Raw genomic sequence first — 15,303 nt, forward strand, 5'->3', positions numbered from 1 at the left:
CTTGGTGAAAGTATGTACAGAACTCCAGGTAGCACCTTCTAGGATGTCCTTGGTAGGAACACCTGTGAGGAAGGCTGCAGAAGTAGATGCAGCCCTGGTGGAGTGAGATCTCATCTCATGGGGGATAGGTTTTCCATGGTGCTTGTAGCAGAAATGAATGCAATAGCTTATCCATTTAGAAATGGTTTGTTTTGAAATAGCCTTCCCCTGCAGCAAATGCTACCAGTAGTTGTTCAGACTTTCTTCGAGATTTAGTCCTGTCCAAGTAGAATCTAAGTTGTCTGCGCACATCTAAGGAATGCAGAATCCATTCCCCTTTGTTCTGTGGATTGGGAAAGAAGATTGGCAAATGAATTGACTGATTAAGGGCCACACTGGATACCACTTTGGGCATGAAGGATGGATTGGTCCTGAGTGACACCCTGTCCGCATGAAAGATGATGAAAGGCTCCACTACCATAAGGGCCTGTAATTCAGATATCCTTCTAGCTGAAGTGATTGCTAAAAGGAAAGCGGTTTTCCATTAAAGAAATTTTAAGTCTGCAGTAGCAGCTGGCTCGAAAGGAGGTAGAGTGAGCTTCTCCAATACAAAGTTAAGGTCCCAGGCAGGGGTCAGAGCTCTTCTGGGTGGTCTCAAGTTTTTGGCCCCACTGAGGTACTGCTTGTACAGAGGATGAGAGAAGAGGGGAGGTTCGGTGTTATAATGAGCTGAAATGGCTGAGGCGTGAATTTTAATGGAGGAAAAAGACTGGCCCTTGTGAAGCATCTCAGTTAAGTATTGCAAAATCTGAGGTAAATTGGGCACTGCTGTGCTCAGCCCTTGAGATTGGTTCCAGGTACAGAATCTTTTCCATTTTTCAGCATAAGATTTTCTAGTACTAGGTCTCCTTGCCTCTAAGATGACATCCATCACAGGTTTGGTCTCCTTGACTCTAAGATGACATCCATCACAGGTTTGCTGAGGCATGATAAGGGTGAATTTAAGTGATTAGCCAGACTGCAAGGTTCAATGTTGGAAGCTGAGTGTGCAGAATTTGGTTCTCCTGCTGAGACAGCAGGGAAGGGGTCTGAGGCAGGTGCCATGGAGATAACTGCGACACACTGTGCAGGAGGGGGTACCAGTGCTGGCACGGCCAGTGTGGAGCAATAAAGATCATCCCTGGTTTGTCCTGTTTGACTTTTAGTAGAACTTTGGAGAGCAGAGGCAGCGGGAGAAGGCTGATAGGTTTTTCGAGCTGAAGGACAGAGCATCCGCTTTCCAGGCTTGCTTGTGGGGAGTCCTTGTGCAAAACCTGTCCAACTGGTAGTTCTGGGGGGGAGGCAAATAGAGCTATGTCTGAGCTCCCCCATTTGCTTGTCAACATGTTGAAAATCCTTGGTTCCAGTTTCTACTAGTGTGGGTCCATGAGGTAGTCTGTCTGCCAGTGTATTTAATTTTCCTGGCAGGAATTGAGCTTGTAGGTGCATTTGGTAGCTCAAGGCTGTGTTCCACAATGCCATGCCTAGTCTGCAGAGGGGGTAGGAATGTGTATCCCTCTGCTTGTTTATGTACCACATAACACTGGTGTTGTCCATGTTTACCATTAGTTGTCCTGGAAGAATGTAGTCCTTGAAGGCTGTCAGAGTATTCTGTACAGCTAACATTTCTTCTTGATTGATATGTAGGTGCATTTGACTTGGGTTCCATTTCCCTGAATGCACTTCCCTGTCAGATGAGCCCCCCATGCATAATCTGATGCATCTTTTAGGGTTTGGGCGGCAAGGGGTAGTGTGAATGGTAGTCCCTTGTTTTCGTGGCAAGCCTCTGCCCACCAGAGGAACTCTAGGCATAGGCAAGGTATGATAGGAATCATTGTTTCCAGGCTGTGAAAATGTTGAATCCATAGGCTTTTCAGATACCACTGTAGTTTCCTCATATGAAGTCTTGCATATTGAATTAGAAGAATGCAGGAGGCCATAAACCCCAAGGCTTGCAGTATTTGTCTTGCAGATAGCAGGGTTTTTGTGGCCACTTGTTTGAAATAAGTTACCAAATGAATTTGCTTTTCTGGCGTGAGGTAAGTCATCTGGGAAGTTGTATTCAAGCTTGCTCCCAGGAATGTAATTTATTTACATGGTACCAGCTGTGATTTCTTTTCGTTTATGGTGTACCCCAGATAAGTTAGAACCCTTTGTACAAATGCCAGATGATTCAAAAGTATGCCCTGGCTTTCTGCCTGAATTAGACAATCATCCAAGTATGGGTATATTTGAATACTTCTTTGCCTGCAAAATGCAATAACTGGAGCCAGGCCCTTTGTGAATACCCTGGGCGCAGTAGACAAGCCAAAGGGCAGTGCAGAGAACTGATAATGCGTGCAGCCTGCCCTAAAGCGTAGGAATTTTTTGCAAGATTCCCCGATTGGGATGTGCAGGTATACTTCTTTTATATCTAGTGTTGCCAACCAGGCGTCTTTGCCTAGCATAGGAAGTAACTGAAGGGTCAGCATCCTGAATTTTGGAATCTCCAGAAAGGTGTTTAGAGTAGACAGGTCCAGGATTGGACGCCATGATTTGCCTTTTCTGGGTACCAGAAAAAGTCTGGAGTAGAAACCTTGTCCCTTTTCCTCTTCTGGTGCCAGCTGAATAAGCCCCCATGCTTAAGAGGTAAAGTACTTGTTTTTGAGCCTCTGCCCACTGATCTGGGGCAGATCTGACTACCCATTTGGTGTTGGCAACGTTTGGAAGTGAAATCTGTATCCCTGGGACACTATTTAAAACCCATTTGTCCTGGGTTATGAGTTCCCAGTTTTTTGCATGAAGAGCAATCTTTTCCCCCCAAAGGGGTGGTCAAAAGATAAGTGCTTGGGAATTTTAAAAGGAAGTCACTGAGACTGTTTACCATAGGGGGTGTCTTATTTCCAGATTTGGAAGTGGAGGCCCCCCACTGCTTAGTTCTGAGAGTCCCCCTGGGACTGAAACCTGGGGTTTTTGCTGTGTCTGGGTTTGGCTTGAGAAGACCTGGAAGGGACTGGAAAGGACCAATTCTTAGTAGGCCAGTGCCTACTAAATCTAGGTGGTTGCACTTGTAAAAAAATCTTTAACAGTTTGCATAGATTTAGCTTTATCTTCCATCTTTTTAAGAACTTCTTCAGCCTTGTTGCCAAACAGGCGGTCCTGATTTAAAGGAGCATCCAACAATTTAGCTTTAACATGATCAGGCAAAGATTGCTCCTTAAACCAAGCATGCCTTCTAAGCACAGACACAGTAACAACAGCCCTGCAAGAGGCCTCTAAAGAATCAAAACCACATTGCAAAGTATGTTTTCCAACTTTTTCAGCAAAATGCATTAAGTCCTGTAAATCTTTATTTTCCACACAGTCAGGAATCAATATCATTTTTTGTTTAATAACATGTTGCTGATATTTTAACATATGAAATTGGCAGTTCAAAGCTCTGATAGCCAAGGTTGCAGAAGTATAAACCTTTTTACCCCATCTATCCAGCGCCCTGGATTCTCTATCAGAAGGGGTATGATTTTTAGCAGTAGAAGCCTTAATGCCCTTGGGCCCCTGAGAAATAGTCTCTGGATCTGCAACAGGATTCTTGAAAAAGAACTTGTGGGACTCAGGAACTCTGTAGTATCTGTCAGGTTTACTAGGAGCAGGAGGCAGGGAATCAGGGGCCAAACTGGATTCCGAGAAAACATCATCAACAATGTCTAGCACAGGAGGTATATATGCTGAGGTAGAAGAAGGAAATCCCTAAGCCTCTTTTTTGAATCAGAACAATCCTGGGTTTCCCAATGAAAATGCTCCCTTAAAGTATGTAAAGTTTCCCCAAAAGAAAAATCCTCAGGCGGGGAAGCAGAGGGAATAGAATCCTCTGCATCAGAATCCTCATAAGTAGGTATTTGCTTTCCACAAGTAATGCAATTATTAACTTTTACTGACATCGGAAAGGAGCAAGAAAAAGTTTCCCCAACGGGGTACTTAGCTTTAAATTGAAGACTTCGGTTCTGGAACTCGAAAACGAAAATTTTAGGAGTCGGCCGGCCGGCACTTGCGTACTACTTATGCTTCGGGCACTGCACGGCATGGCGTCGGCTGCATGCTTTATACCCCTGATGACCTGACATCATGGAAGAAGGGACAGCAACCGACGCAGGACCCAAGACATTGTTAATCAGGCCAGTTGAGGGCAACCTGCAAGCAGATTACCCAAATGTAATGACTGCAACAGTGAAACAAGAAGAACATCACTGCAATGCTGTCATCAGTCAAGAAATCTGTTAAGCAACATTTGTAAAATGAATCTAAGTGCACCTGTATTTAACACACTGGCTAACTGCTTGCAACCTACCAAAGCATGCAGTTTTGAAGTCATTAATCCTAACTATACATGTTTGAAATAAAGAAAATCTGACACCTTGTATACATAACTATAACATTCATTACCAATTCTCTCTCTGCATCAGTTATGTAAAAATGCAGATAGTCTTTAGTTGAATTATTACTACTCTGAACTTTTCTGTTGTACACTTGTAACTGGGTCATGGCTGAAAAGGGTCAGTAGTCCAGTTTACTTACCTGGTTATCAATTTGAAAAAGTAAAGAAAATAAATAAAATACAGGTATATAACGATACATATTTACTGGACAGTTGATAAATGGAAAATGCTGTGCATGATAACTAAATTACTTTGTACTGTTGGTAAGTTTTTGACTTTTAGAAAAGTTTGCCTCTAAACCTACAGTGAACAGTAGTCTGAAAATTCAGTCATCACTTGGCAGACGCGTACAAATTTCAAGTGTGTCCACACACGCACACACACACAGTTTGCCTAGTGTGAGACTCTGAACAGTGAGCATATGACATCCATCACAGTAGCCTTCCCTTGTTCTTTCAGTGAGGTCTTACTAAGAGTTGCTGATCCTTCTGTAACTGTGAAATCTGCTCCTGTTCCTTTGCCATTGCTTCCACTGCTTGAGACAAACTCTCTTCAAATCTCGACAGCATCTGGAAGACAGACATGGGGTATGCACTTTTAATATTAAAATTCAAGACTATTCACCAGAATTAATGTCAATGGCTCCATGTATGTATGTCAGCAAGTCCATCTAACTGCACCCACATGTCCTTTGACTGGCTGCCCTACCAACATTACAGACGCACTAGTGGACTTCAGCAAGAAAACCTAACAGAATCATTTTTTTATTGTTTTAAAATACATTGCAACTGATACTGTCTGTAACTAATTTAACTCAGGTTTGGCTATGCATCTGTGGAAGATGGGACTCAATGTTATACTGATGTAACAAGTACTTGGCGTTCTCTATAAATATACATGCATGAAAGAAAAAAGTCACAAAACCCATATTCTGAAATAACTAATATTTAATGACTATATGACATTATCCATTAAAAAGTATTTTACTTGAAAGTGCCTGTTCTGTTAGTTTTACACTTTCATTCAGCAACAAACCAAATGCTTAAGAAATCGGACAAGCAAAAGCAACAGATCAGCATTAAAAAGAGATGCATCCTTTAATAAGGTTGTCAACCTTTTCATACAGAAATAGCTTAAATTTACAAATTCTCTCTCCCTCTCTTTCTCTATTCTCAAGTCATAAGCAACTCCCACTGTAATAAAGATTGTGGAAGCCAAGATGAGATATTCAAGCACCAAAATCAAGTCATTAGGCCCTACAACTGCACAGAACAAAGTGCTAAAACATCAGATGTGACTGTGCCATTTTGAAGATGTATTCCTTTATATCAGTGTTTTATGTGAAAATATGATCAGATCAGCTGCTACCCCCCCCCCTTATGAACTGTGCAAAAAGGCAGAAATGGAATGCAGATGTTGCATTTCATTTCATGCCTTTGCAAGTGATGTTTGCAACAGACTCTCTGCAAAAGGAAAAATCTGTGGTATCCCTCGAAGTCTCAGAAAACCCGGTATGCAACCTATACTGCGTCAAAAACAAACCAAGAAGAAAATTTGCAGTGTACAGGGTGTGATGTTCACTTCCTTAATTATGTTAAGCACCTAGTTCATTAATAAAAATCAAACTGTAAAATATGTGCTAAAAATAATAAAATAGAAAACAGTAAGTAGTTCACAGTTGAGTTAAAATAGGTAGTCCACAGTTGAGTGAAAAATGGAATATCCTTCACTGAAACATGCAAACAAGAGATCCTAGATAAGCATAATGAAAACCATCAAAAACATTCCTTATTTATAATCAGGATATTTGGAGCAAGGGAGTGGTTACAGAGGGTAGTTCTGTTAAGAGCAATAAAGCATTACAGACATTCCTTTAACCAAGTTCTCCTTCCCCCTTAACACTACAGTGTAATTTGTGCTATTTAAAACTGAAACTAAAAAGCTAAACATAAATTACAACTGTGGAAGGGGAGCTGGGTAGGGTTACAAAGACAGAGCTGAGACAGGCACAGCTCTAAGACCCTATATTGCAAGGCCTGAGGCAGGTAGCTAGTGAGGCACCTGATTCTCAAGGGAAGGGGAAATCCCTATACTGGGACAAAGGGTTACTGTATAGAGAGTGGACCCCTGAGGGAGGGCTAGAAGGTGAGAGAATACAGCAGTTGGTAGTGCCTAGAGCCTACCACCTGGCGCTTCTAGCCATAGCCCATGATATTCCCATTGCAGGTCATATGGGCATAAAATGTACAAAGAGACGTACTATGCAGAACTTCTATTGGCCTGGAATTTCCAGATATGTAACAGGGTACTGCAGGACCTGTGGGCAGTGTCAAAAGGTAGGCAACGCAGGAGACAAGGTGAGAGCTCTTTGCCTGTGATTGAGGAGCCATTTCAGAGGGTAGCTATGGATATTGTGGAGCCTCCAAGAACCCCAATTTCCACAGGATAAAACTATATCCTAGTGGTAGTGGATTATGCTATATGATACCCTGAGGCAGAAAAGGTGGGAAATGCTTTGTTACAGGTTTTCAGCAGGGTAGGTTTCCCAAAAGAAATACTGACTGACAGAGGTGCCAATTTCATGTCAGACCTGCTGGCTAGTCTGTGGAAGTACTGTGGGGTGAAGCACCTGAAGACCACACCCTACCATCCCCAGACTAATGGTCTAGTTGAGAGGTTAAACTCTACAATAAAGTCCATGCTACGGGCATTTTCAGACCAGTTTAAGAGGGAGTGGGACAAATATTTGCCCCATCTGTTGCTTGCTTACAGAGAGGTTCCCCAGGAATCCACAGGTTTTTCACCCTTTGAGTTGCTGTATGGGCATAGGGTAAGGGGACTTCTAGATTTAATTTGAGATGAGTGTGAATCTCATAAGGAGTATGTTGTGGCCTATGTCCTACACCTCAGGACAAAGCTCTGGGAACTCATGGGCTTGGCCCAGGAGAACTTGGCAAAAGCCCAACAACAGAAAAAGGTGTGGTATGACAGGAATGCTCGAGCTAGAGAGTATGCTGTGGAGCAACAGGTAATGGTTCTCATTCCTGTCAGACACAATAAGCTGCAAGCAGCTTGGGAGGGACCCTACAAGGTGGTAAGAAAGGTAAGGGATGCTAACAACATAGTGGAACTGCTAGGCAGGGGCACAAACTGTACCATGTTAACATGATGAAACCTTACCATGACAGGGAGGCCCTTGTGCTGAGCACTAGCAGCGGGTTGCAGGAGGAGTCTGAGGGAGAGCTGGTGGCTGATCTCCTCAGTGAGGCTCGGGCTGATACCTCAGTGGAAGGGGTAGCAATGTCCTAGCAGCCATCTCCTACCCAAGTTCGAGAAGTCCGAGCAGTGTTACAGGAGTTTGGGGACATGTTCACTGGGAGACCAGGAGGATACAGGACCCCAAAGGTCTATTAGGCAGGCCCCTTATAGGGTACCTGCGAGAGTCAAACAGAGTCTGGGGGAGGAGATACAGGTTCTGATTCTTTAACACTACTCTTAGGGTCTCATTCAGTCTAGGATCAAAGATGACACTATCCGTTTCCTGATGAATACTATACTTTGGAGACCCACATTAGTAAGTGGATGCCCTGGTTAGGAAGGCAGGCATGGCTGGGTGGATGTGACTTGGGGTATGGCTGAGAACTCGCATCTCTTTGAGGGTGGGATGATTTGAACAATTTAGTAAGAGTGAGCTTTTTGTGCAAGGGGGCAGTCTTTGCATAAAACCTTCCTGGGCACTGGATCAGACCACTACTCATGGTGTCTCTTTCTTCCAGAGGACCAGCAAAGAGCTCAGGCCTGGTAACAGCCCTGCTCTTGATGCAGCAAGTCTCCATAGAGTTCATGAGCACTAAGAGATAATACTGAGAAGATCCTCCCCTTAAACTGATTAAAAAAAGAAGTTATTTTCTTACCATAATGTTCCATGTGAGTTGTTCATCTCGCCTTCATTCTTGCACATGGGTTCGGAGCCACTCCATCGGCTCCGAGTCAGCCGCTTTCACAAGCTGAAGATCTCAGAGTAGCTCGAGGTCAGGTCCCTATCCCATGATGCGCTCTGTTCAACCTCAGATCTCGTTTGCTGCTCCCAGCATGTAACAGATATAACACATAACATATACTCCAACCGGACTAAGTCGTCACAGAACAAGACCCACCAGACCACAAGTCTTGCTCGTTCTTCTCGAACCTGGAGGGGGAAGGTGGGTGGGAATGTAAGAATGAAGGCAAGATGAACAACTCACATGGAACGTTATGGTAAGAACATAACTTCTTTATGTGAAGTTGTTCAATCTCGCTGTTCATTCTTACATATGGGTAGCGTCCCAAGCACCCTATTCCTGGGTGGCTCATGAGAGTATATTCCTGAGGACAGTGGAACCAAAGGAAGCCCTGTCCCTGGAGGCCCTGTCCACTTTGTAATGAGTGATAAAGGTATGCGGCTTAGACCAAGTGGCAGCTGCACATGTAGTGTCCAGAGGCAATCGAGCCGCATAAGTAGAAGTGAAAACAGCTCTAGTGGAATGCACGTTCACGCAATGCTCTAATGGTTGGTTCACTGAGGAGTATGTAAATTTAATGCAGTCAGTTAACCATTCGGAAAGGGTAACTTTAGACACTGGTAGCCCTTTCTTAGTGTCAGCATGAGAGACAGAGTTGTTCAAAATTCCTAAATTCCTTTGTTCTGTCCAAATAGAATCTCAATTGTCTGTGAACATCAAGTTTATACAACATGTACTCCAACTTGCTAAAATGGTTACTGAAAAAGGTTGAAAGTTCGACAGTTTGATTCAGGTTAGTCTCGGAACACACCTTTGGAAGGAATGAAGGATTAGTCCTCAGTGATAACCCGTCGAGGTGAAACACCAAATATGGGGGTTTGATAGATAGGGCTTGAAGCTCGGACACTCTACGTGCTGAGGTAATGGCTACCAAGAAAATTTAAATTAGAACCCTCAGATCCGAGGTGAAAATTTGAAATTGCAGCCAATTGAACTCTTATAGTGGCGGCTGTAGCACCTTCATGAAAAAGCTTAGATAGGAATTCCAGAATACTAGCAAATGGGGCAACGTAAGGCTCAATGTTATATTGGGAGGACCAAAAGGCAAATCGTTTCCATTTGCTGGCATACAACTTTCTAGTGGAAGCTTTATGTGAAGATACAAGAATATACTGTACAGCTGAAGAAAAGTCGTGTGACCTAGCTAGGTTGGGAATCGGAGCAGCCAAGCTGTCAGTCTGAGTCAACGAAGGGAGGGATGGATGGCCCCTGACGAATGTGTCAGCAAATTTGGAACTGGGTCCAGAATCCAAGGTTCCTCCAACTGATAGAGTCAAAGGAAGGGAAACCAAATCTGTTGAGGCCAGAAAGGGGCTATTAGGATTATAAACCTTGTCATCACAATAAACAAAACATGCTGGAGGGATAGGTTTCTAACCCAGAGACTCCCCAGACTCTGGAATAGACTGCCCATACATGTCAAGCAGAGTGCCTCTTTGGCCCTCTTCAAAAGGAACCTTGACGATTGGATGGGAGAAAGGAAATTCACCCCGGGGATCACGTCAGTCTCCCTGCTAGACAGGGGTCCAGGGAAGTAAATAGTGTGGGAAGAAATAGCCAGGGAATTGTTATGGCTAGGCTTGTATAGGCCCTATGGCTGATAGCCTAGTACCAACCTATGAACCTACAATCAAGGCTTTGGCTTTCTGTAAGAATTTCGGAATCAGGGGAGTTGGTGGAAAAGCATATAGGAGTCCTGGGAGCCAATCATTTATGAGCAAGTCCCTTGGGCTGTCCCCTGGTGGGGGATTCAGGGCAAAGTAGCTTTTGCATTTGGCATTCATAGGGAATGCAAAGAGGTCGCAGCAAGGCTGGCCCCATCTGTGGAAAATCATCTCCGTAACCTCGTCTTTCAGAGACCACTTATGCGGTAACAGAATGGTTCTGCTCAGTTTGTCCATGATCACGTTGGATTTCCCTGGGATATGCGTTGCTATCAGAAAGCTCCCGGTGGGTAACGCCCACTGCCAAATTCTCAAGGCCTCTCGACATAGAGGGTAAGACTTGGTTCCCCCTTGCTTGTGATGTACCAGATCACAGACGTGTTGTATGTCTCTATCGCAATCGTCCCCAGAGGAAGAGTCTCCTGGAAGTGCTGCAACGCCAAAAGCACTGCTCTCAGCTCCAGAACATTGATGTGCAACTGTGACTCTGTTACCGACCAGGTGCCTTGGGCTGTTCTTCCCTGAAAAAGCACCTCCCACCCTATCAGAGAAGCATCCGTGGTCACCGTGGCTGACGGCGGGGGAGAAACAAATGGTCGACCTTCTGTAACCTGGTGACTGATCAACCACCAGTGAAGATCCTTAGGTTCATAGGTTGATACTAGGCTATATGCCCTAGGGCATTTATCAGCCAAGCCAGAGTGTGTTTGGCTTTCGCCATCCTTTAAAATGAGACACAGAAGTGATCCCCGGGGTAAACCTACGATCTCCCATCCACTTGTCAAGATTCCTCTTGAAGAGAGTCAGTGAGGGGCTCTGCCTGATATGGGCAGGGATTCTATTCCAGAGTGCTGGGAGCCTCTGGGTTATAAATCTGTCTCTCCAGCATGTCCTATTAATTTCTGTGTTGAGGTTCAAGTCCCTTGAGCGCGTAGCTCTAGTGGATTTGGATTTTTTGAGGTGGAGCATGTCCATTAATTCTGGGTTGGACATGGCTTTATACTTCAAGTACAGATCGCCTCTAAGTAGGCGGTATGCAACTAAGTAGAGCTGGAGTTTCTTTAACCGAGCAGCATAGTTCATCTGTTTGAGACCCTTGATCCTCTTGTTGAGGTACTTTTGGGGTCTTTCCAGTTGCTGCAGGTGTCGGGTAAGGTACATCCCATATGGGGCATTGTATTCAATTATGGGCCGGATGAGTGATGAATAAAGGGGCACAATGACCTCCCTTGATCTAGATGTGAATCCTTTCATGATAAGATGGGCTATATAGAAGGTCTTTCTAACCACCTTGGCAACGTGGTTGTCAAAGGAGAGATTAGTATCAACTTGGGTTCCCAGGTCCCTAATTACTTCCTCTGTACTTAATGGATTACCGCCTATGTGGTAATTTATGGGCACTTTGTTTTTCCCAAAAGGGGTGACTATACACTTCTTGGCGTTTAGCTTTAGGCCATGGCTTTGGCACCAGTTATCCGTCTCTGTGAGACCCTTTTGGAGGATGCTTGTGTCAGCTGGAGAGTCGATTATGGCACCCAGTTTGCAGTCATCTGCGAACTTGGTCAGCCATAGTCCTCCCGTGTTGGCCTGTACCTCAGAAAAATATATACTGAACAAGAGCGGTCCCAGGACTGAGCCCTGTGGGACGCCACTTGTAACTGGTTTATAGTCTGACATGGCTCCCGCAATTCTGACCATGTGGGTTCTGTCCTTGAACCAGTTTGCAACCCATCTTATGACACAGGGGTTGATATTTAAGCTGGAGAGCTTATTTATGATGTCCGAGTGGGGTATGGTGTCGAAGGCTTTTGCGAGGTCCAGGTAAGCTGTGTGGACTACCTTCCCTTCATCTATGGCCTTGGTGACTGTTTCGAAGAAGTCGACCAGGTTCAAGAGGCAGGATCTGCCCTTAACAAAGCCGAATTGGGTAGGATCTAGTGTCTGTAGGTCCCCAATGTCTTTGTTTATGAGTTCCATGATGATCCGCTCCATAGCTTTGCAGACCAGGCTAGTCAGGCTTATGGGGCGATAGTTTCCAGGGTCCGTTGAGGCACCACCTTTGTGGAGTGGGACCACTGTTGCTGTATGCCATTCCTTGGATACATATCCTGTAGTAAGGCTGACAGTGAACAGTAACTTTATATGAGGTTCAAGCTCTTCTTGGAGCTTGTGTAGGATGCAGCCCGGGACACCGTCCAGTCCCATTGATGCTGTGTATTTTGCTTTGGAGAGGGCAGCTCTCACCTGAGCATCTGAGATGCCAGGGAGACAACTCTCTGCTGGGATAGATATTTGCTCTTTTGAGGGGAAGGGGGGGAGAAGTTTGCACTGAACCTGTCCACCAGGATGTTAGCAATGTTTGTGGGTTCAGTGTATTTTTTGTCATTTTGGACTAACTCTGAACATATCTGGGAGTTGCCACCCAGGTTCCTAACATAACTAAAGAAGGCCTTGTGATTATCTTTAGTGTCCTGTGCATTTTTTCTCTTGAAGCTGGCCTTGGATGATTTTATGAGGGACCGTAGTTTTTTGCTAGTACTGATCAGTGATGAATTCCTTTTTAGGGATTTTGCTCTATCCTGTAGTAGCTTCCTCCTTTTGTTGTATAGCTTATTTATGGCTGGGGTTCATCAGACAGGATGCCTGCCTTTGGAGGATTGGGTCTTGGTTTTATTTGGGATTGCATGATCCATGCATTCCTGAAGGTGTCCATAGAATGCGTTTATAAAGGATTCTGCAGTTTGGGCCGTAGTTTCCACTGGCTCGGGGGCTTTGAATGATTTCACCTCGCTTTTGAGAAGTTTTTCACTGTGGTTTTCTGGGCTGGTGGTGGGGTCGGGATGTGGATGTCCAGAGAGATTAATTTATGGTCCGATCTTACCAATGAGGGGTATACCTCTGGTGTGGAGCATAGAGTCCCCATGTTTGTGATGATCAGGTCCAATATGTTTTCCCCTCTTGTGGGAGTGGTGACTAGTTGTTCCATAGAATTTGAGTTTATAAATTCTAGGAACCTTTGGGCTAGGGTGTTGGGGCTTGAGTAGTGCTCCCAGTCTATGTTTGGGTAGTTGAAGTCACCCAATATAAAGGTGTTTGGAGAGACCTTCATATTCTCCAGTGTTCTCAGGAAAGCTGAGTGAGGTTCCTGAGTTTGGGATGGTGGTCTGTAGCAGGCTACAAACTGAAAGGCAGTTTTGCCCACTGTTAGTTGCACATGGATGGTCCCCGATGCTTCGTGCAGTGCCACTAACCTGGAGGTGTGGGTATCCTTGATGAATATGGATACTCCCCCACCCTTTGTGGTTCGGTCCAAGTTTTGGGACCGAAAAGCATGGTATGAGGTACAACCTGGAAATGCTGGGGTGCTCTCGGGAGCCTTGAACCAGGTCTCTGTTACTGCACAGACATCGATATTCTCCATACTGAGGAGAGCTTTGAGTGCTTGCATTTTGAGGTTTAGACTTCTGGCGTTGAGTAGCATTACCCTTAGTTTATTTTTCTTTGTGTTGTCTATGGAGGTGGGTTTGACTTTTGAGCCTTGCCTAAAAAAGGCACTATGGAGGTGGCAAGAGGCTAGTATCCAAAAGCCCAGAGGTGACAGGTGCAAGCTGTCCCTAGCGAAGCAACGTGGCTTGTCGAGCATGTCATCCCAGGCTAACAGACACTGGATCCCCTTTGAATGACACCAGAACTTTAGCTAATTGTTAAAATTGATCATTTTTTCTTTATACTGTGGCATCATTCTTGGTGAGGGTAAGATGCTACTCAAGGTCAGGGTCATACCTGCCTGGGCTACATGATCAGAGAGCTCCTCTATTCACACCAGCATGGACAATGACGGAGTCATATTTGTACTTGCTTTGGAGTGACCTGAGTGTTATGTGGCGGATCCTGGCGCCCGACAGGCAGCTCGCCGTGACCTTCTCCTTGTTCAGCCTGGTGAGTGGGACGTCAGTGTGTCTGACAATAGAGTCACCTATTACAAGTGCATCAGGTGTGTTGTTTAGCCTTAAGGGCTGTGACTGTTTGGCACACTGACTTTGTGAAGTATGTGTTACACTCGTTTTGGGGTAGAGGTTGCTTGGATGTCTGCTTTGGAGGTCTCTGCTGCTTAGGCAGATTTGTATTTAGAGCCTCCAAGTATGTTTTAGTGTGTTTATGTGTTTGGTTTGCTGATGTGGTAGGTCTATGTGCGACTGGATTTGTGGTGTGTGTGGTTACCTTCTTCTCCTGACTGGCTGCGCCAGTACTGTGTTGAGAAAGCTTAGCCTCCAGTTTGGCTATATGGTTGCATCTTTCACATATATTAGTACTTGTTGGGAGGAGGAGAGGGTTGTCTGTGTACATGAGGCAGTTGTAACATTGCCTCAGGATTCCCAGATTCACCAGCTGGACTGAAGAGGAAAACAGCAACTGACCTTTGGACATGCCGGTTTAGTATAAGTAACTCCTTTATAACTGACCAAAAAGGACCAATAGGGGACGAGTACTCCAAGGGAGTATATGAGGAAGTAGTGCTTTTAGTTTATTAGTGCTAACTTATATAATTGCTTGTATGAGCAAGTGCATGGTTTTAGGTTGAAAGTAGGGTCTTTACTTTGAGAGATAGAGCAGATCTAAGGGAAAAGGTGAAGTGTAGACTTTGTGGAGCCAAGAATGGTTTAAGCCCAATTGAGCGGCGCTGCCCGCTGCTGCGCTATGTGCAAAATCACGCAAAACCGTGCAAAGCAAGAGTCTGTAATCATTATTAAGAATGACATCAGAAGTTGTTGGCAAGACCACTGGGTGAAGAGTAACCATTGAAGAATCGTCATGTGCATACGCCCTAGAGGAACTGCTATGAGCGTAGCTGCCATGGTACCTAGTAACTTCAATACTTGTGGCCGGTACTTTTTTTCTCTGCAAAATGTCTGATACCTGGTTTCGAAAAGTGGTTATTCTGTCCAGAGGCAATTTTACCGTGGCGGTGGTGGTGTCTAATTCTGCTCCGATAAAGGAGATATGCTGCGATGGCGACAATGCAGACTTGTTAAAATTTATAATGAAAAACGTTTTCGTCTTCAACTTCATCATGATCTGATGAAGTTGAAGACGAAAACGTTTTTTGTGTGTGCTATGCGTCAATGTGGATTGCTTTCTTTATTTCAT

General features: G+C 44.7%; 1 protein-coding gene across 1 annotated transcript in view; it reads right to left on the minus strand.

The window, feature by feature from the left end:
* The window catches only part of CNTROB (centrobin, centriole duplication and spindle assembly protein), a 1,846,056-nt gene that overhangs the window by 1,276,062 nt on the left and 554,691 nt on the right, over positions 1-15,303 (minus strand). Inside the window, exon 7 of the mRNA XM_044077286.1 lies at positions 4,901-4,999. Within this exon, the coding sequence (XP_043933221.1) occupies positions 4,901-4,999 (99 nt within the window). The remainder of the gene's footprint in view (positions 1-4,900; positions 5,000-15,303) is intronic.

Source organism: Protopterus annectens, chromosome 7.part0, assembly GCF_019279795.1.
Source record: "Protopterus annectens isolate FY-2018-M chromosome 7.part0, PAN1.0, whole genome shotgun sequence".
NCBI lineage: Eukaryota > Metazoa > Chordata > Ceratodontiformes > Protopteridae > Protopterus > Protopterus annectens.